This window comes from Heterodontus francisci, chromosome 8, assembly GCF_036365525.1.
Source record: "Heterodontus francisci isolate sHetFra1 chromosome 8, sHetFra1.hap1, whole genome shotgun sequence".
NCBI lineage: Eukaryota > Metazoa > Chordata > Chondrichthyes > Heterodontiformes > Heterodontidae > Heterodontus > Heterodontus francisci.
Genome location: NC_090378.1, coordinates 4125100 through 4147370, shown reverse-complemented (window position 1 = coordinate 4147370; position 22271 = coordinate 4125100). Strand labels below are relative to the sequence as shown.

Below are 22271 nucleotides of genomic sequence, written 5' to 3'. Positions count from 1 at the left end.
TCCTAAATGCCATGTACCCTTCAATATTCAGGTCCCAATCGATGTCGTCCTGCACCATGTCTCTGTAATGGCTATCAGATCATACTTATTTATTTCTATTTGTGCTCTCAGTTCATCGGTTTTGTTTTGAATGCTATGTGCATTCAGATACAGAGCCTTTAGTTTAGTCCTTTTATAATTTTTATAACCTATAGCCTTATCTGTTGACTTACTGTTAGATTTGTACACTCTGTCCCTTCCTTTCATAGTCTATCATTTCCCACATTAATACCTTCGTCTCTTGCCTTGTCTCAACTCTTTGACTTATCTTATCTTCCTAAATTTGATCCTTTGCCCTCACTATTCAGTTTAAAACCCTCTCCTCTCCCCTAGTTATGCGGCTCACTAGAACACCGGTCCCAGCACAGTTTAGGTGTAGACCATCCCAACGGTACAGCCACCACTTTCCCCAGTACTGGTGCCAGTGCCCCACGAACCAGAACCCACTTCTACCACACCAGTCTTTGAGCCATGCAGTAATTTCTCTAATCTTATTTGCCCTATGCCAATTTGCACGTGGCTCAGGTAATAATCCAGAGATTATTACCTTTGAGGTTCTGCTTCTTAATTTGGCTCCTAGTTCCTCATACTGACTATGTAGAAACTCTTTCCTTGCCCTGTCTATGTCGTTGATACCTACAGGAACCACAACAACTCAATCCTCCCCATCCCACTGTAAGTTCCTCTTCAACCCTGAGCTGATGTCCCGAACACTGGTAGGCAAAACAGCCGTCTGGACTCTTGCTCTTTGCTGCAGAGAACAGTGTCAATCCCCCTAACTGTACTGTCCCCTACTACCACTACATTCCTTTTTTCTCCCTCCACTTGAATGTCTTCCTGTACCATGATGCCATGGTCAGGTTGCTCATCCACCCTGCAGCCCCCGCTCTCATCCAAACAAGCTGAAAGAACCTCAGATCTGTTGGACAATTGCAAAGGCTGAGGCTCCTGCTCTCTGGGTCCCCTTACCTGCCTCAGCTGCAGCCACACCCTCCAGTCCCTGACCACTGACCAAATCAGAAGACCCTACCCTAAGGGGTGTGACCACCTCCTGGTACAAAGTGTCCAGGTAACTTTCCCCCTCCCTGATGTGTCGCAGTGTCTGCAGCTCGGACTCCAGTTCAATGACTCTGAGCCGAAGCTCTTTGAGCCACAAACACTTACTGCAGACGTGTTTGCCCTGGATCACACTGGCATCCAGGAGCTCCCACATGCTGCAGCCATGACACATCACCTGTCCTGTCATCCTTAATGTGTTTTAATTAACTACTTAATTATTTTATTCAATTATTTATTTTATTTTCCTTTTTTGTATATTTTATTAAGCTTACCACTAGTTCCTTTACTATTTTAAACATTAGGATTAGAATGGACCTTAATCACTTAACAGATACTCACCAAACATGTAGCTTCTTCCCAAACCAATCACCTACCTGCTATCTACCTAACTATGAAATTAAATTATCATGGAATATAAACTGAAACAGTGACGTATTCTACAGACACAATAATAATAAATGGGAAAGCAGGATAGGGTTTTCGTCACTAAGGGATACACATGGTAAACTCACAGGGAATGATAGAAACATGGCAGAAATATTAAATAAAGACTTTGTCTCGGTATTTACCAGAGAAATTAACAAGGAGGACATGAGATTAAACAAAGAGATCAAAAAATATAAAGACATTTAAAATAGAAAGGGGAGAGATAATTGACAAACTAATCATACTTAGAGATGATAAGACCCCTGGTCCAGATGGATTGCATCCATGCATATTCAAATAAATTAGTGAAGAGACAACAGAGGCACTATTACAAACTTACCTTGTCTTTAAAGGTGCCTCAGCAGGGAGGCGTCCTCTCCTTTATCTTGCACCATCAGCAGTGACCACCTCTATCAATGGCACTGCCAAGGCTGCAGCATTACCGGCCCTCTGATTGGGCAGCCTAACATTCTCAATTGGACAACGGTCCTGACAGTAGCTGCTTAGTTGGCGGCCACCCAGGGTCCTGCTGCCTATCTACACAGACTCAGGTCCTGCTTTCTGTCCTGGTGGTGGGACACCTCACCTCAGCATAAAATTCAGCTCAGGATATCTGCATTTCCAAAAAGCCATTGATAAGATGCCATCTTAATAGATTCATGAGTAAGGTCAGAACATGGGAAATCGGGGACAAGTAGTGGAATAGACAGCAGGTTGGCTGCAGAAAAGGAAACAAAGGGTAGGGGTTGAAGGTAGTTACTCAGAGTGGCACATGTTGGGAAACTGTGTTCTACAAGGATTGGGACTGTGATTACTATTGCTCACCATTTAGGTCAACGGTTTGGACTCAGGGATGAGAAATATAATTTCAAAATTTGAGATGACACAAAATTGGGTGGTGGAGTTAAAACATTAAAAACTACAACAAAGTACAGGATGACATAAATAAATTTGTAGAATGGTCGTGTATTTGGTAAATAAATTTCAATATAGATAAATGTGCTTTAAATTCTATTTAACAAAAACTTGCATTGATATAGCATTCTGGGCACCACACTTTCGGATGGAAGTCAAAGCCTTGGAGAGGGTGCGGAGGAGATTTACTGGAATGGTTCCAGGGATGAGGGACTTCAGTGACGTGGAGAGACTGGAGAAGCTGGGATTGTTCTCCTTAGAGCAGAGAAGGTTAAGAGGAGATTTAATAGAGGTGTTCAAAATCATTTGATAGAGTAAATAAGGAGAAACTGTTTCCAGTGACAGGAGGGTCAGTAACCAGAGGACACAGATTGAAGGTAATTGGTAAAAGAACCAGAGGGGGAGATGAGGAAAGTTTATTTTACACAGTGAGTTGTTGTGATCTGGAATGCGCTGCCTGAAAGGGCGGTGGAAGCAGATTCAATAATAACTTTCAAAAGGGATTTGGATAAATACTTGAAAAGGAAAATAATTGCAGGGCTGTGGGGAAAGAGCAGGGAAGTGGGACTAATTGGATAGTTCTTTCAAAGAGCCAGCACATGCACGATAGGCCGAATGGCCTCCTTCTGTGCTGTCTGATTCTAAGAAACCTCACTCCTGACCCTCCCTTTGTGAGGAGCTGTGCCAGTCATTGTGTGGTAAATGATGGGAAAGTCCAGCAGGGTTCACTCACTAAAAGCCTCTGCAATTCCCCCATGGTACCTTAGATAAATCAGATTTGCTGTCCTTGACACACAGAAGCCGGGGTGGAGACAGGAGAGGAGCTGGTGCAGGAACCGTTACTTACCTCGACAGCCCCTGTGCCAGTAATATCCGGGCAGGCACTTGTCACACTTGGGCCCTGCTGCCCCCTCCTTACAGTCACAATATCCCGTGTCATTACAGTGATGGTGGAGCGAACCCTCAGAGTTACACTTACAGTCTGCAAAAACAAGACAACACACACACTGCACATGACGGTGCCCAATAAAACACATTGACACAAGTTCAGAAACAGAAATGACTGTGAGCCAAGACAAGGGACGGTCAGACTCTGGGAGCTAAAACAGGCCGCTAACACTTTATAAACAGCTGCAATGCTCCACACAGACTGCACACAGCCCATGTTCCACTCTCTGGGACAACTGCACAGAATTAACACAGGTTAACAAAGCCAGAAGAAGCAAACCAACATTGGCTTCATCACTAGAGATTAGAATTCACCAGCAGAGAATTCTAGAAAACTTGTATCAAACTTGTAGAAAATACTTGGAGCACTGAGCACAGTTCCATCTCCATATTATAAAATGGATATTGAGGAGGTACAGAATAAGATTTATCAGGATGATGTCAGAAGTTATAACTATCAGGAAAAATTGAACAGGCTGTGGCTCTTTTCTCTAGCAAAGAGAGGACTGAGGGGTTAGCTGATAGAGGTCTTTAAGATTATGAATGGGTTTGATAAGATAAACGTAGAGAAGATATTTCACTTGTGGAGGAGACCAGAACCAGGGGCCATCAATATAATACAGTGACTAATAAATCCAATTGGGAATTCAGGAAAAACCTCTTTACCCAGAGAGTGGTGAGAATGTGGAACTCACTACCACAGGGAGTGGTTGAGGTGAACAGTATCGATACATTCAAGGGGAATCATAGAATGGTTAGAGTACACAGGGAGGCCATTTGGCCTTCCATGTCTGTGCCAGCTCTCTGTAAGAGCAACTCACCTAGTCCCACTCCCCTTCCTTTTCCCCGTAGCCCTGAAAATTCTTTTCCCTTCAGAAGTTGTATAAGCAGCTCTGACAATACTCAAGAAGCTCGACACCATGCAGGACAAAGCAGCCTGCTTGATTGGCACCCCATCCACAAACATTCACTCCCTCCACCACCGACGCACAGTGGCAGCAGTGTGTACCATCTACAAGATGCACTGCAGCAACGCACCAAGGCTCCTTAGACAGTATCTTCCAAACCCGCGACCTCTACCACCTAGAAGGACAAGGGCAGCAAATGCATGGGAACACCACCACCTGCAAGTTCCCCTCCAAGTCACACACCATCCTGACTTGGAACTATATCGCCGTTCCTTCACTGTCGCTGGGTCAAAATCCTGGAACTCCCTTCCTAACAGCACTGTGGGTGTCCCTACTCCACATGGACTGCAGCGGTTCATCACCTTCTCAAGGGCAATTAGAGACGGGCAGTAAATGCTGGCCTGGCCAGCATCGCCCACATCCCCCAAACTAATAAAAAAAAGCTAGGGAAAGGCTGGACCAGGCCTCATCGCTAGGAAAAGGCTGGACCAGGCCCCATCGCTAGGGAAAGGCTGGACCAGGTCCCATCGCTAGAGAAAGGCTGGACCAGGCCCCATCGCTAGGGAAAGGCTGGACCAGGCCTCATTGCTAGGGAAAGCCTGGACAAGCACCCATCGCTAGGGAAAGGCTGGACCAGGCCTCATTGCTGGGGAAAGGCTGGATCAGGCCTCATTGCTAGTGAAAGGCTGGACCAGGCCCCATCGCTAGGGAAAGGCTGGACCAGGCCTCATTGCTAGGGAAAGGCTGGACCAGGCCTCATCGCTAGGGAAAGGCTGGACCAGGCCTCATCGCTAGGGAAAGGCTGGACCAGGCCTCATCGCTAGGGAAAGGCAGGACCAGGCCTCATCGCTAGGGGAAGGCTGGACCAGGCCTCATCGCTAGGGAAAGGCTGGACCAGGCCTCATCGCTAGGGAAAGGCTGGACCAGGCCTCATTGCGAGGGAAAGGCTGGACCAGGCCTCATCGCTAGGGAAAGGCTGGACCAGGCCTCATCGCTAGGGAAAGGCTGGACCAGGCCTCATTGCTAGGGAAAGGCTGGACCAGGCCTCATCGCTAGGGAAAGGCTGGACCAGGCCTCATTGTGAGGGAAAGGCTGGACCAGGCCTCATCACTAGGGAAAGGCTGGACCAGGCCTCATTGCGAGGGAAAGGCTGGACCAGGCCTCATCGCTAGGGAAAGGCTGGACCAGGCCTCATCGCTAGGGAAAGGCTGGACCAGGCCTCATTGCAAGGGAAAGGCTGGACCAGGCCTCATCGCTAGGGAAAGGCTGGACCAGGCCTCATTGTGAGGGAAAGGCTGGACCAGGCCTCATCGCTAGGGAAAGGCTGGACCAGGCCTCATTGCGAGGGAAAGGCTGGACCAGGCCTCATCGCTAGGGAAAGGCTGGACCAGGCCTCATCGCTAAGGAAAGGCTGGACCAGGCCTCATTGCGAGGGAAAGGCTGGACCAGGCCTCATCGCTAGGGAAAGGCTGGACCAGGCCTCATTGCGAGGGAAAGGCTGGACCAGGCCTCATCGCGAGGGAAAGGCTGGACCAGGCCTCATTGCATGGGGAAAGGCTGGACCAGGCCTCATCGCTAAGGAAAGGCTGGACCAGGCCTCATTGCGAGGGAAAGGCTGGACCAGGCCTCATCGCTAGGGAAAGGCTGGACCAGGCCTCATTGCAAGGGAAAGGCTGGACCAGGCCTCATTGCGAGGGAAAGGCTGGACCAGGCCTCATCGCTAGGGAAAGGCTGGACCAGGCCTCATCGCTAGGGAAAGGCTGGACCAGGCCTCATTGCGAGGGAAAGGCTGGACCAGGCCTCATCGCTAGGGAAAGGCTGGACCAGGCCTCATTGCGAGGGAAAGGCTGGACCAGGCCTCATCGCTAGGGAAAGGCTGGACCAGGCCTCCGCTAGGGAAAGGCTGGACCAGGCCTCATTGCGAGGGAAAGGCTGGACCAGGCCTCATCGCGAGGGAAAGGCTGGACCAGGCCTCATTGCATGGGGAAAGGCTGGACCAGGCCTCATTGCTAGGGAAAGGCTGGTCCAGGCCTCATTGCTAGGGAAAGGCTGGACCAGGCCTCATTGCGAGGGAAAGACTAGACAAGTGCCCATCACTAGGCAAAGGCTGGACCAGGCCTCATCGCTAGGGAAAGACTGGACCAGGCCTCATTGCGAGGGAAAGGCTGGACCAGGCCCCATCGCTAGGGAAAGGCTGGACAAGTGCCCATCACTAGGGAAAGGCTGGACCAGGCCTCATTGCGAGGGAAAGGCTGGACCAGGCCCCATCGCTAGGGAAAGGCTGGACCAGGCCTCATCGCTAGGGAAAGGCTGGACCAGGCCCCATCGCTAGGGAAAGTTTGAGATGGGTCTACTCACTCAGGAAAGGGGAACATATTTCTGACGCCCTTTTGCTCAGGTCTGTTCTCACGTTTTGGGCTGAAAACATAAAGATGAAGGAAGGAGGTGCGAACGGAGATTGTAAGAGGAACTGACCTAGGCAAACGTTGTGGTGGTTCAGCTGTGCTGAATGGTTTCGGTGGTAGCCCAGGCGGCATAACTGGCAGTGTCGGCCTCTAGTGTTGTGCTTACAGTTCACGCAAACGGCAGTGGTGAGTAGCTCGAGATAACTGCACCGGTTCGAGTGGCCGAAGCATTCGCAGTCTTGCAAGGAAAAGACAGAGAAGGTAGACGGGACGTCGATGGGATGAAGATGTGTGGCAGACTGGGAGTAGGGAACATGCTGCAGGAACGGGGTGGGAAGGAAATGCCTGGAATGGGAGGGAGGGAATGCGAAGGATTCCAGCAGTGAGGGGAGAATATCAGACTCCAGGATAATTACCATTCGCATTGAGTCAGCAGACGGCAATGGATTATCCCAATCCCGGGTTTATAGAATCCACTGCCAGGTTTTATACAGTGTGGCCAATTTAGGGACCTTTCACCCAGGCTGAGTGGAGACCTCTCTGAACTCTGAGAAAGAAGGTCAACGATTCTGGTCAAACTCTACAGACCTGAGCCCATAATCAAATCTAACACTCCCACTGCGATACTGAGTGAGGGTTAAACTGTCTGAGGGTCAGTACTGAGGGAGTGCTGCACTGTCTGAGGGTCAGTACTGAGGGAGTGCTGCACTGTCTGAGGGTCAGTACTGAGGGAGTGCTGCACTGTCAGAGGGTCAGTACTGAGGGAGTGCTGCACTGTCTGAGGGTCAGTACTGAGGGAGTGCTGCACTGTCAGAGGGTCAGTACTGAGGGAGTGCTGCACTGTCGGAGGGACAGTACTGAGGGAGTGCTGCACTGTCGGAGGGCCAGTACTGAGGGAGCGCTGCACTGTCAGAGGGCCAGTACTGAGGGAGTGCTGCACTGTCGGAGGGCCAGTACTGAGGGAGAACAGTACTGTCGGAGGGACAGTACTGAGGGAGTGCTGCACTGTCAGAGGGTCAGTACTGAGGGAGAACAGTACTGTCGGAGGGACAGTACTGAGGGAGGGTTGCACTGTTGGAGGGACAGTACTGAGGGAGTGCTGCACTGTCGGAGGGCCAGGACTGAGGGAGCGCTGCACTGTCAGAGGGCCAGTACTGAGGGAGTGCTGCACTGTTGGAGGGTCAGTACTGAGGGAGTGCTGCACTGTTGGAGGGTCAGTACTGAGGGAGTGCTGCACTGTCAGAGGGCCAGTACTGAGGGAGTGCTGCACTGTCAGAGGGCCAGTACTGAAGGAGTGCTGCACTGTCAGAGGGCCAGTACTGAGGGAGTGCTGCACTGTCAGAGGGTCAGTACTGAGGGAGTGCTGCACTGTCGGAGAGTCAGTACTGAGGGAGTGCTGCACTGTCGGAGGGTCAGTACTGAGGGAGCACTGCGCTGCCGGAGGGTCAGTACTGAGGGAGCGCTGCACTGTTGGAGGGTCAGGACTGAGGGAGTGCCGCACTGTCAGAGGGTCGTTCTGAGGGAGCGCCGCACTGTCTGAGGGTCGTACTGAGGGAGCACCGCACTGTCTGAGGGTTGTACTGAGGGAGCGCCACACTGTCGGAGGGTCAGGACTGAGGGAGGGTTGCACTGTCTGAGGGTCAGTACTGAGTGAGGGCCGCACTGTCGGAGGGTCAGTATTGAGTGAGAGCCGCACTGTCGTAGGGTTGGTAATGAGGGAGGGCTACACCGGTCAGAGGGTCAGTACTGAGGGAGTGCTGCACTGTTGGAGGGTCAGTCCTGAGGGAGCGCTGCACTGTCGGAGGGTCAGTACTGAGGGAGTGCTGCACTGTTGGAGAGTCAGTCCTGAGGGAGCGCTGCACTGTCGGAGGGTCAGTACTGAGGGAGCAATGCACTATCGGAGGGTCAGTACTGAGGGAGCGCTGCACTGTCGGAGGGTCAGTACTGAGGGAGGGCACCACTGTTGGAGGGTCAGTACTGAGGGAATGCTGCACTGTTGGAGAGTCAGTCCTGAGGGAGCGCTGCACTGTCGGAAGGTCAGTACTGAGGGAGTGCTGCACTGTTGGAGAGTCAGTCCTGAGGGAGCGCTGCACTGTCGGAGGGTCAGTACTGAGGGAGCAATGCACGATCGGAGGGTCAGTACTGAGGGAGCGCTGCACTGTCGGAGGGTCAGTACTGAGGGAGGGCACCACTGTTGGAGGGTCAGTACTGAGGGAGTGCTGCACTTTCAGAGGTTCAGTACTGAGGGAGTGCTGCACTGTCGGAGGGTCAGTACTGAGGGAGGGCGGCACTGTTGGAGGGTCAGTACTGAGGGAGGGCGGCACTGTTGGAGGGTCAGTACTGAGGGAGCGCTGCACTGTTGGAGGGTCAGTACTGAGGGAGCACTGCACTGTCGGAGGGTCAGTACTGAGGGAGGGCACCACTGTTGGAGGGTCAGTACTGAGGGAGTGCTGCACTTTCAGAGGTTCAGTACTAAGGGAGTGCTGCACAGTCGGAGAGTCAGTACTGAGGGAGGGCGGCACTGTTGGAGGGTCAGTACTGAGGGAGCGCTGCACTGTTGGAGGGTCAGTACTGAGGGAGCACTGCACTGTCGGAGGGTCAGTACTGAGGGAGGGCGGCACTGTTGGAGGGTCAGTACTGAGGGAGGGCGGCACTGTTGGAGGGTCAGTACTGAGGGAGCGCTGCACTGTTGGAGGGTCAGTACTGAGGGAGCACTGCACTGTCGGAGGGTCAGTACTGAGGGAGGGCACCACTGTTGGAGGGTCAGTACTGAGGGAGTGCTGCACTTTCAGAGGTTCAGTACTAAGGGAGTGCTGCACAGTCGGAGAGTCAGTACTGAGGGAGGGCGGCACTGTTGGAGGGTCAGTACTGAGGGAGCACTGCACAGTCGGAGGGTCAGTACTGAGGGAGTGCTGCACTGTGAGAGGGTCAGTACTGAGGGAGCACTGCAATGTCGGAGGGTCAGCACTGAGGGAGGGCTGCACTGTCAGAGGGTCAGTACTGAGGGAGTGCTGCACTGTTGGAGGGTCAGTACTGAGGGAGCACTGCACTGTTGGAGGGTCAGTACTGAAGGAGTGCTGCACTGTTGGACGGTCAGTACTGAAGGAGTGCTGCACTGTTGGAGAGTCAGTCCTGAGGGAGCGCTGCACAGTCGGAGGGTCAGTACTGAGGGAGTGCTGCACTGTTGGAGAGTCAGTCCTGAGGGATTGCTGCACTGTCGGAGGGTCAGTACTGAGGGAGCGCTGCACTGTCAGAGGGTCAGTACTGAGGGAGGGCACCACTGTTGGAGGGTCAGTACTGAGGGAGTGCTGCACTGTCGGAGGGTCAGTACTGAGGGAGCACTGCACTGTCGGAGGGTCAGCACTGAGGGAGGGCTGCACTGTTGGAGGGTCAGTACTGAGGGAGTGCTGCACTGTTGGAGGGTCAGTACTGAGGGAGCACTGCACTGTCGGAGGGTCAGTAGTGACGGAGCACTGCACTGTGAGAGGGTCAGTACTGAGGGAGTGCTGCACTGTTGGAGAGTCAGTCCTGAGGGAGCGCTGCACTGTCGGAGGGTCAGTAATGAGGGAGTGCTGCACTGTTGGAGAGTCAGTCCTGAGGGAGCGCTGCACTGTCAGAGGTTCAGTACTGAGGGAGTGCTGCACTGTCGGAGGGTCAGTACTGAGGGAGCACTGCACTGTCGGAGGGCCAGTACTGAGGGAGCGCTGCACTGTCAGAGGGCCAGTACTGAGGGAGTGCTGCACTGTCGGAGGGCCAGTAATGAGGGAGAACAGTACTGTCGGAGGGACAGTACTGAGGGAGTGCTGCACTGTCAGAGGGTCAGTACTGAGGGAGAACAGTACTGTCGGAGGGACAGTACTGAGGGAGGGTTGCACTGTCGGAGGGACAGTACTGAGGGAGTGCTGCACTGTCGGAGGGCCAGGACTGAGGGAGCGCTGCACTGTCAGAGGGCCAGTACTGAGGGAGTGCTGCACTGTTGGAGGGTCAGTACTGAGGGAGTGCTGCACTGTTGGAGGGTCAGTACTGAGGGAGTGCTGCACTGTCAGAGGGCCAGTACTGAGGGAGTGCTGCACTGTCAGAGGGCCAGTACTGAAGGAGTGCTGCACTGTCAGAGGGCCAGTACTGAGGGAGTGCTGCACTGTCAGAGGGTCAGTACTGAGGGAGTGCTGCACTGTCGGAGAGTCAGTACTGAGGGAGTGCTGCACTGTCGGAGGGTCAGTACTGAGGGAGCACTGCGCTGCCGGAGGGTCAGTACTGAGGGAGCGCTGCACTGTTGGAGGGTCAGGACTGAGGGAGTGCCGCACTGTCAGAGGGTCGTTCTGAGGGAGCGCCGCACTGTCTGAGGGTCGTACTGAGGGAGCACCGCACTGTCTGAGGGTTGTACTGAGGGAGCGCCACACTGTCGGAGGGTCAGGACTGAGGGAGGGTTGCACTGTCTGAGGGTCAGTACTGAGTGAGGGCCGCACTGTCGGAGGGTCAGTATTGAGTGAGAGCCGCACTGTCGTAGGGTTGGTAATGAGGGAGGGCTACACCGGTCAGAGGGTCAGTACTGAGGGAGTGCTGCACTGTTGGAGGGTCAGTCCTGAGGGAGCGCTGCACTGTCGGAGGGTCAGTACTGAGGGAGTGCTGCACTGTTGGAGAGTCAGTCCTGAGGGAGCGCTGCACTGTCGGAGGGTCAGTACTGAGGGAGCAATGCACTATCGGAGGGTCAGTACTGAGGGAGCGCTGCACTGTCGGAGGGTCAGTACTGAGGGAGGGCACCACTGTTGGAGGGTCAGTACTGAGGGAATGCTGCACTGTTGGAGAGTCAGTCCTGAGGGAGCGCTGCACTGTCGGAAGGTCAGTAATGAGGGAGTGCTGCACTGTTGGAGAGTCAGTCCTGAGGGAGCGCTGCACTGTCGGAGGGTCAGTACTGAGGGAGGGCACCACTGTTGGAGGGTCAGTACTGAGGGAGTGCTGCACTTTCAGAGGTTCAGTACTGAGGGAGTGCTGCACTGTCGGAGGGTCAGTACTGAGGGAGGGCGGCACTGTTGGAGGGTCAGTACTGAGGGAGGGCACCACTGTTGGAGGGTCAGTACTGAGGGAGTGCTGCACTTTCAGAGGTTCAGTACTGAGGGAGTGCTGCACTGTCGGAGGGTCAGTACTGAGGGAGGGCACCACTGTTGGAGGGTCAGTACTGAGGGAGTGCTGCACTTTCAGAGGTTCAGTACTGAGGGAGTGCTGCACTGTCGGAGGGTCAGTACTGAGGGAGGGCGGCACTGTTGGAGGGTCAGTACTGAGGGAGGGCGGCACTGTTGGAGGGTCAGTACTGAGGGAGCGCTGCACTGTTGGAGGGTCAGTACTGAGGGAGCACTGCACTGTCGGAGGGTCAGTACTGAGGGAGGGCACCACTGTTGGAGGGTCAGTACTGAGGGAGTGCTGCACTTTCAGAGGTTCAGTACTAAGGGAGTGCTGCACAGTCGGAGAGTCAGTACTGAGGGAGGGCGGCACTGTTGGAGGGTCAGTACTGAGGGAGCGCTGCACTGTTGGAGGGTCAGTACTGAGGGAGCACTGCACTGTCGGAGGGTCAGTACTGAGGGAGGGCGGCACTGTTGGAGGGTCAGTACTGAGGGAGGGCGGCACTGTTGGAGGGTCAGTACTGAGGGAGCGCTGCACTGTTGGAGGGTCAGTACTGAGGGAGCACTGCACTGTCGGAGGGTCAGTACTGAGGGAGGGCACCACTGTTGGAGGGTCAGTACTGAGGGAGTGCTGCACTTTCAGAGGTTCAGTACTAAGGGAGTGCTGCACAGTCGGAGAGTCAGTACTGAGGGAGGGCGGCACTGTTGGAGGGTCAGTACTGAGGGAGCACTGCACAGTCGGAGGGTCAGTACTGAGGGAGTGCTGCACTGTGAGAGGGTCAGTACTGAGGGAGCACTGCAATGTCGGAGGGTCAGAACTGAGGGAGGGCTGCACTGTCAGAGGGTCAGTACTGAGGGAGTGCTGCACTGTTGGAGGGTCAGTACTGAGGGAGCACTGCACTGTTGGAGGGTCAGTACTGAAGGAGTGCTGCACTGTTGGACGGTCAGTACTGAAGGAGTGCTGCACTGTTGGAGAGTCAGTCCTGAGGGAGCGCTGCACAGTCGGAGGGTCAGTACTGAGGGAGTGCTGCACTGTTGGAGAGTCAGTCCTGAGGGATTGCTGCACTGTCGGAGGGTCAGTACTGAGGGAGCGCTGCACTGTCAGAGGGTCAGTACTGAGGGAGGGCACCACTGTTGGAGGGTCAGTACTGAGGGAGTGCTGCACTGTCGGAATGTCAGTACTGAGGGAGTGCTGCACAGTCGGAGAGTCAGTACTGAGGGAGCACTGCACTGTCGGAGGGTCAGTACTGAGGGAGCACTGCACTGTCGGAGGGTCAGCACTGAGGGAGGGCTGCACTGTTGGAGGGTCAGTACTGAGGGAGTGCTACACTGTTGGAGGGTCAGTACTGAGGGAGCACTGCACTGTCGGAGGGTCAGTAGTGACGGAGCACTGCACTGTGAGAGGGTCAGTACTGAGGGAGTGCTGCACTGTTGGAGAGTCAGTCCTGAGGGAGCGCTGCACTGTCGGAGGGTCAGTAATGAGGGAGTGCTGCACTGTTGGAGAGTCAGTCCTGAGGGAGCGCTGCACTGTCAGAGGTTCAGTACTGAGGGAGTGCTGCACTGTCGGAGGGTCAGTACTGAGGGAGCACTGCACTGTCGGAGGGTCAGTACTGAGGGAGCACTGCACTGTCGGAGGGTCAGTACTGAGGGAGCGCTGCACTTTCAGAGGTTCAGTACTGAGGGAGTGCTGCACAGTCGGAGAGTCAGTACTGAGGGAGCACTGCACTGTCGGAGGGTCAGTACTGAGGGAGGACTGCACTGTCGGAGGGTCAGTACTGAGGGAGTGCTGCACTGTTGGAGAGTCAGTCCTGAGGGAGCGCTGCACTGTCGGAGGGTCAGTAATGAGGGAGTGCTGCACTGTTGGAGAGTCAGTCCTGAGGGAGCGCTGCACTGTCGGAGGGTCAGTACTGAGGGAGCAATGCACTATCGGAGGGTCAGTACTGAGGGAGCGCTGCACTGTCGGAGGGTCAGTACTGAGGGAGTGCTGCACTGTCGGAATGTCAGTACTGAGGGAGCGCTGCACTTTCAGAGGTTCAGTACTGAGGGAGTGCTGCACAGTCGGAGAGTCAGTACTGAGGGAGCACTGCACTGTCGGAGTGTCAGTACTGAGGGAGCACTGCACTGTCGGAGGGTCAGTACTGAGGGAGGGCGGCACTGTTGGAGGGTCAGTACTGAGGGAGCACTGCACTGTCGAAGGGTCAGTACTGAGGGAGGGCGGCACTGTTGGATGGTCAGTACTGAGGGAGTGCTGCACTGTCGGAGGGTCAGTACTGAGGGAGCACTGCACAGTCGGAGGGTCAGCACTGAGGGAGGGCTGCACTGTCGGAGGGTCAGTACTGAGGGAGTGCTGCACTGTCGGAGTGTCAGTACTGAGGGAGCACTGCACTGTCGGAGGGTCAGTACTGAGGGAGGGCGGCACTGTTGGAGGGTCAGTACTGAGGGAGCACTGCACTGTCGAAGGGTCAGTACTGAGGGAGGGCGGCACTGTTGGAGGGTCAGTACTGAGGGAGTGCTGCACTGTCGGAGGGTCAGTACTGAGGGAGCACTGCACAGTCGGAGGGTCAGCACTGAGGGAGGGCTGCACTGTCGGAGGGTCAGTACTGAGGGAGTGCTGCACTGTGAGAGGGTCAGTACTGAGGGAGCGCTGCACTGTCGGAGGGTCAGTAATGAGGGAGTGCTGCACTGTTGGAGAGTCAGTCCTGAGGGAGCGCTGCACTGTCGGAGGGTCAGTACTGAGGGAGCAATGCACTATCGGAGGGTCAGTACTGAGGGAGCGCTGCACTGTCAGAGGGTCAGTACTGAGGGAGTGCTGCACTGTCGGAATGTCAGTACTGAGGGAGCGCTGCACTTTCAGAGGTTCAGTACTGAGGGAGTGCTGCACAGTCGGAGAGTCAGTACTGAGGGAGCACTGCACTGTCGGAGTGTCAGTACTGAGGGAGCACTGCACTGTCGGAGGGTCAGTACTGAGGGAGGGCGGCACTGTTGGAGGGTCAGTACTGAGGGAGCACTGCACTGTCGAAGGGTCAGTACTGAGGGAGGGCGGCACTGTTGGAGGGTCAGTACTGAGGGAGTGCTGCACTGTCGGAGGGTCAGTACTGAGGGAGCACTGCACAGTCGGAGGGTCAGCACTGAGGGAGGGCTGCACTGTTGGAGGGTCAGTACTGAGGGAGTGCTGCACTGTGAGAGGGTCAGTACTGAGGGAGCTCTGCACTGTCGGAGGGTCAGCATTGAGGGAGGGCTGCACTGTCAGAGGGTCAGTACTGAGGGAGTGCTGCACTGTTGGAGGGTCAGTACTGAGGGAGCACTGCACTGTTGGAGGGTCAGTACTGAGGGAACACTGCACTGTTGGAGGGTCAGTACTGAGGGAGGGCTGCACTGTTGGAGGGTCATTACTGAGGGAGCACTGCACTGTCGAAGGGTCAGTACTGAAGGAGTGCTGCACTGTTAGACGGTCAGTACTGAAGGAGTGCTGCACTGTTGGAGGGTCAGTACTGAAGGAGTGCTGCACTGTTGGACGGTCAGTACTGAAGGAGTGCTGCACTGTTGGAGAGTCAGTACTGAGGGAGCACTGCACTGTGAGAGGGTCAGTACTGAGGGAGGGCTGCACTGTTGGAGGGTCATTACTGAGGGACCGCTGCACTGTTGGAGGGTCAGTACTGAGGGAGCACTGCACTGTGAGAGGGTCAGTACTGAGGGAGGGCTGCACTGTTGGAGGGTCAGTACTGAGGGACCGCTGCACTGTCGGAGGGTCAGTACTGAGGGACCACTGCACTGCCGGAGGGTCTGTACTGAGGGAACACTGCACTGTTGGAGGGTCAGTACTGAGGGAGGGCTGCACTGTTGGAGGGTCAGTACTGACGGAGTGTTGCACTGTCGGAGGGTCAGTACTGAGGGAGTGCTGCACTGTTGGGGGGTCAGTACTGAGAGACCGCTGCACTGTCGGAGTGTCAGTACTGAGGGACCACTGCACTGTCGGAGGGTTAGAAATGAGGGAACACTGCACTGTTGGAGGGTTAGTACTGAGGGAGGGCTGCACTGTTGGAGGGTGAGTACTGAGGGACCGCTGCACTGTCGGTGGGTCAGTACTGAGGGAGGGCTGCACTGTTGGAGGGTCAGTACTGAGGGACCGCTGCACTGTCGGAGGGTTAGTACTGAGGGAACACTGCACTGTTGGAGGGTCAGTACTGAGGGAGGGCTGCACTGTTGGAGGGTCAGTACTGAGGGACCGCTGCACTGTCGGAGGGTCAGTACTGAGGGAGGGCTGCACTGTCGGAGTGTCAGTACTGAGGGACCACTGCACTGTCGGAGGATTAGTACTGAGGGAACACTGCACTGTCGGAGGGTCAGTACTGAGGGAGGGCTGCACTGTCGGAGGGTCAGTACTGAGGGAGGGCTGCACTGTCGGAGGGTCAGTACTGAGGGACCACTGCACTGTCGGAGGGTTGGTACTGAGGGAACACTGCACTGTTGGAGGGTCAGTGATCCTACCTTGCTTTAGGTTCACGACCTCTCGTGATGAGATACTTGGCCGTGTGTGACACAGCTTTGGATCAGCTGCAACGCGTCAGGAGAAATCAACAATTATTAACCCTGGCTGCAGAACAACACACAGTCTGAACACAACATCTATAATGTGTTCCCACACACACAGAGGGTCTGGGAGACAAGTAAGCAAACATCCATCACCACATCAAAACCAACCAGACAAAACCTGACACCGAGACACAAGGGGTGATGTTAGGACAGGCGACGAAACGCTTGCTCACAACAGTACATTTTAAGGATCATCTTAAAGGAGGAATGAGAGGTGCAGAGGCTCGCGGGGGTGGGGGTGGAATTCCCGAACTTAGGACCCTGCCATCTGAAGATCCACTTCCAACATATTCCTGCTCCAAAATCGCTTACCGGTCAGTGTGTGGAGTTATGGTCACTCCTGGTCAGTGTGGGGAGTTATGGTCACTCTCAGTCTGTGTGTGGAGTTATGGTCACTCTCAGTCAGTGCGGGGAGTTATGGTCACTCTCAGTCAGTGCGCGGAGTTATGGTCACTCTCAGTCAGTGTGTGCAGTTATGGTCACTCTCAGTCAATGTGTGGAGTTATGGTCACTCTCAGTCAGTGTGGGGAGTTATGGTCACTCTCAGTCGGTGCGGGGAGTTATGGTCACTCTCAGTCAGTGTGTGCAGTTATGGTCACTCTCAGTCAGTGTGTGGAGTTATGGTCACTCTCAGTCAGTGTGTGCAGTTATGGTCACTCTCAGTCAGTGTGGGGAGTTATGGTCACTCTCGGTCAGTGTGGTGAGTTATGGTCACTCTCAGTCAGTGTGTGGAGTTATGGTCACTCTTGGTCAGTGTGTGGAGGTATGGTCACTCTCAGTCAGTGTGGGGACTTATGGTCACTCCTGGTCAGTGTGGGGAGGTATGGTCACTCCTGGTCATTGTGGGGAGGTATGGTCACTCTCAGTCAGTGTGGGGAAATATGGTCACTCCTGGTCAGTGTGTGGAGTTATGGTCATTCTCAGTCAGTGTGGGGAGTCATGGTCGCTCTCAGTCAGTGCGGGGAGTTATGGTCACTCTCAGTCAGTGTGGGGAGTTATGGTCACTCTCATTCAGTGTGGGGAGTTATGGTCACTCTCAGTCAGTGCGGGGAGTTATGGTCACTCTCAGTCAGTGTGGGGATTTATGGTCACTCTCAGTCAGTGTGTGCAGTTATGGTCACTCTCAGTCAGTGTGGGGAGTTATGGCCACTGTCGGTCAGTGTGGTGAGTTATGGTCACTCTCAGTCAGTGTGTGGAGTTATGGTCACTCTTGGTCAGTGTGTGGAGTTATGGTCACTCTCATTCAGTGTGTGGAGTTATGGTCACTCTTGGTCAGTGTGGGGAGTTTTGGTCACTCTCAGTCAGTGTGTGGAGTTATGATCACTCTTGGTCAGTGTGGGGAGTTATGGTCACTCTCGGTTAGTGTGTGGAGTTATGATCACTCTTGGTCAGTGTGGGGAGTTATGATCACTCTTGGTCAGTGCAGGGAGTTATGGTCACTCTCGGTAAGTGTGTGGAGTTATGATCACTCTTGGTCAGTGTGGGGAGTTATGGTCACTCTCGGTCAGTGTGTGGAGTTATGATCACTCTTGGTCAGTGTGGGGAGTTATGGTCACTCTCGGTTAGTGTGTGGAGTTATGATCACTCTTGGTCAGTGTGTGGAGTTATGGTCACTCTCGGTCAGTGTGTGGAGTTATGATCACTCTTGGTCAGTGTGGGGAGTTATGGTCACTCTCGGTTAGTGTGTGGAGTTATGATCACTCTTGGTCAGTGTGTGGAGTTATGGTCACACTCAGTCAGTGTGGGGAGTTATGGTCACTCTCAGTCAGTGTGGGGAGTTATGGTCACTCTCAGTCAGTGTGTGCAGTTTTGGTCACTCTCAGTCAGTGTGGGGAGTTATGGCCACTGTCGGTCAGTGTGGTGAGTTATGGTCACTCTCAGTCAGTGTTTGGAGTTATGGTCACTCTTGGTCAGTGTGTGGAGTTATGGTCACTCTCAGTCAGTGTGTGGAGTTATGGTCACTCTTGGTCAGTGTGGGGAGTTTTGGTCACTCTCAGTCAGTGTGTGGAGTTATGATCACTCTTGGTCAGTGTGTGGAGTTATGGTCACTCTCGGTCAGCGTGTGGAGTGATGATCACTCTCCGTCAGTGTGGGGAGTTATGGTCACTCTCGGTTAGTGTGTGGAGTTATGATCACTCTTGGTCAGTGTGTGGAGTTATGATCACTCTTGGTCAGTGCAGGGAGTTATGGTCACTCTCGGTTAGTGTGTGGAGTTATGATCACTCTTGGTCAGTGTGGGGAGTTATGGTCACTCTCGGTCAGTGTGTGGAGTTATGATCACTCTTGGTCAGTGTGGGGAGTTATGGTCACTCTCGGTTAGTGTGTGGAGTTATGATCACTCTTGGTCAGTGTGTGGAGTTATGGTCACTCTCGGTCAGTGTGTGGAGTTATGATCACTCTTGGTCAGTGTGGGGAGTTATGGTCACTCTCGGTTAGTGTGTGGAGTTATGATCACTCTTTGTCAGTGTGTGGAGTTATGGTCACTCTCAGTCAGTGTGGGGAGTTATGGTCACTCTTGGTCAGTGTGGGGAGTTTTGGTCACTCTTGGTCAGTGTGGGGAGGTTTGGTCACTCTCAGTCAGTGTGTGGAGTTATGGTCACTCTTGGTCAGTGCAGGGAGTTATGGTCACTCTCAGTCAGTGTGGGGAGTTATGGTCACTCTCGGTCAGTGTGTGGAGTTATGATCACTCTTGGTCAGTGTGGGGAGTTATGGTCACTCTTGGTTAGTGTGTGGAGTTATGATCACTCTTGGTCAGTGTGTGGAGTTATGATCACTCTTGGTCAGTGCAGGGAGTTATGGTCACTCTCGGTTAGTGTGTGGAGTTATGATCACTCTTAGTCAGTGTGGGGAGTTATGGTCACTCTTGGTCAGTGTGTGGAGTTATGATCACTCTTGGTCAGTGTGGGGAGTTATGGTCACTCTCGGTTAGTGTGTGGAGTTATGATCACTCTTGGCCAGTGTGTGGAGTTATGGTCACTCTCGGTCAGTATGTGGAGTTATGATCACTCTTGGTCAGTGTGGGGAGTTATGGTCACTCTCGGTTAGTGTGTGGAGTTATGATCACTCTTGGTCAGTGTGTGGAGTTATGGTCACTCTCAGTCAGTGTGGGGAGTTATGGTCACTCTTGGTCAGCATGGGGAGTTATGGTCACTCTCAGTCAGTGTGGGGAGTTATGGTCACTCTTAGTCAGTGTGGGGAGTTTTGGTCACTGTCAGTCAGTGTGGGGAGTTATGGTCACTCTTGGTCAGTGTGGGGAGTTTTGGTCACTCTCAGTCAGTGTGTGGAGTTATGGTCACTCTCGGTCAGTGTGTGGAGTTAAGATCACTCTTGGTCAGTGTGTGGAGTTATGATCACTCTTGGTCAGTGCAGGGAGTTATGGTCACTCTCGGTTAGTGTGTGGAGTTATGATCACTCTTGGTCAGTGTGGGGAGTTATGGTCACTCTCGGTCAGTGTGTGGAGTTATGATCACTCTTGGTCAGTGTGGGGAGTTATGGTCACTCTCGGTTAGTGTGTGGAGTTATGATCACTCTTGGTCAGTGTGTGGAGTTATGGTCACTCTCAGTCAGTGTGGGGAGTTATGGTCACTCTTGGTCAGTCAGGGGAGTTATGGTCACTGTCAGTCAGTGTGGGGAGTTATGGTCACTCTTGGTCAGTGTGGGGAGTTTTGGTCACTCTCAGTCAGTGTGGGGAGTTATGGTCACTCTTGGTCAGTGTGGGGAGTTTTGGTCACTCTCAGTCAGTGTGTGGAGTTATGGTCACTCTCGGACAGTGTGTGGAGTTCTGATCACTCTTGATCAGTGTGGGGAGTTATGGTCACTCTTGGTTAGTGTGTGGAGTTATGATCACTCTTGGTCAGTGTGTGGAGTTATGATCACTCTTGGTCAGTGCAGGGAGTTATGGTCACTCTCAGTCAGTGTGGGGAGTTATGGTCACTCTCGGTCAGTGTGTGGAGTTATGATCACTCTTGGTCAGTGTGGGGACTTATGGTCACTCTTGGTTAGTGTGTGGAGTTATGATCACTCTTGGTCAGTGTGTGGAGTTATGATCACTCTTGGTCAGTGCAGGGAGTTATGGTCACTCTCGGTTAGTGTGTGGAGTTTTGATCACTCTTAGTCAGTGTGAGGAGTTATGGTCACTCTCGGTCAGTGTGTGGAGTTATGATCACTCTTGGTCAGTGTGGGGAGTTATGGTCACTCTCGGTTAGTGTGTGGAGTTATGATTGCTCTTGGTCAGTGTGTGGAGTTCTGGTCACTCTCGGTCAGTGTGTGGAGTTATGATCACTCTTGCTCAGTGTGTGGAGTTATGGTCACTCTCAGTCAGTGTGGGGAGTTATGGTCACTCTTGGTCAGTGTGGGGAGTTATGGTCACTCTCAGTCAGTGTGGGGAGTTATGGTCACTCTTGGTCAGTGTGGGGAGTTTTGGTCACTCTCAGTCAGTGTGGGGAGTTATGGTCACTCTTGGTCAGTGTGGGGAGTTTCGGTCACTCTCAGTCAGTGTGTGGAGTTATGGTCACTCTCTGTCAGTGTGTGGAGTTCTGATCACTCTTGATCAGTGTGGGGAGTTATGGTCACTCTTGGTTAGTGTGTGGAGTTATGATCACTCTTGGTCAGTGTGTGGAGTTATGATCACTCTTGGTCAGTGCAGGGAGTTATGGTCACTCTCAGTCAGTGTGGGGAGTTATGGTCACTCTCGGTCAGTGTGTGGAGTTATGATCACTCTTGGTCAGTGTGGGGAGTTATGGTCACTCTTGGTTAGTGTGTGGAGTTATGATCACTCTTGGTCAGTGTGTGGACTTATGATCACTCTTGGTCAGTGTGGGGAGTTATGGTCACTCTCAGTCAGTGTGGGGAAATATGGTCACTCCTGGTCAGTGTGTGGAGTTATGGTCATTCTCAGTCAATGTGGGGAGTTATAGTCACTCTCAGTCAGTGCGGGGAGTTATGGTCACTCTTGGTCAGTGTGGGGAGTTATGGTCACTCTCAGTGAGTGCGGGGAGTTATGGTAACTCTCAGTCAGTGCGTGCAGTTATGGTCACTCTTGGTCAGTGCAGGGAGTTATGGTCACTCACGGTTAGTGTGTCGAGTTATGATCACTCTTGGTCAGTGTGGGGAGTTATGGTCACTCTCGGTCAGTGTGTGGAGTTATGATCACTCTCGGTCAGTGTGGGGAGTTATGGTCACTCTCGGTTAGTGTGTGGAGTTATGATCACTCTTGGTCAGTGTGTGGAGTTTTGATCACTCTTGGTCAGTGTGGTGAGTTATGGTCACTCTCGGTCAGTGTGTGGAGTTATGATCACTCTTGGTCAGTGTGGGGAGTTATGGTCACTCTCGGTCAGTGTGTGGAGTTATGATCACTCTTGGTCAGTGTGGGGAGTTATGGTCACTCTCGGTTAGTGTGTGGAGTTATGATCACTCTTGGTCAGTGTGTGGAGTTATGGTCACTCTCAGTCAGTGTGGGGAGTTATGGTCACTCTCAGTCAGTGTGGGGAGTTATGGTCACTCTCAGTCAGTGTGTGGAGTTATGATCACTCTTGGTCAGTGTGGGGAGTTATGGTCACTCTCAGTCAGTGTGTGGAGTTATGATCACTCTTGGTCAGTGTGGGGAGTTATGATCACTCTCGGTCAGTGTGTGGAGTTATGGTCACTCTCAGTCAGTGTGGGGAGTTATGGTCACTCTTGGTCAGTGTGGGGAGTTATGGTCACTGTCAGTCAGTGTGGGGAGTTATGGTCACTCTTGGTCAGTGTGGGGAGTTTTGGTCACTCTTGGTCAGTGTGGGGAGTTTTGGTCACTCTCAGTCAGTGTGTGGAGTTATGATCACTCTTGGTCAGTGTGGGGAGTTATGGTCACTCTCGGTTAGTGT

General features: G+C 53.4%; 1 protein-coding gene across 3 annotated transcripts in view; it reads right to left on the bottom strand.

Annotated features, from left to right (window-relative positions):
* LOC137372616 (netrin-G1-like) overlaps positions 1 to 22271 on the bottom strand; it is a 726973-nt gene that overhangs the window by 4837 nt on the left and 699865 nt on the right. For all 3 annotated transcript variants that reach the window (XM_068036556.1, XM_068036557.1, XM_068036558.1), the window contains one exon: positions 3287 to 3421. In XM_068036556.1, coding sequence (XP_067892657.1) covers positions 3287 to 3421 — 135 coding nt within the window. The remainder of the gene's footprint in view (positions 1 to 3286; positions 3422 to 22271) is intronic.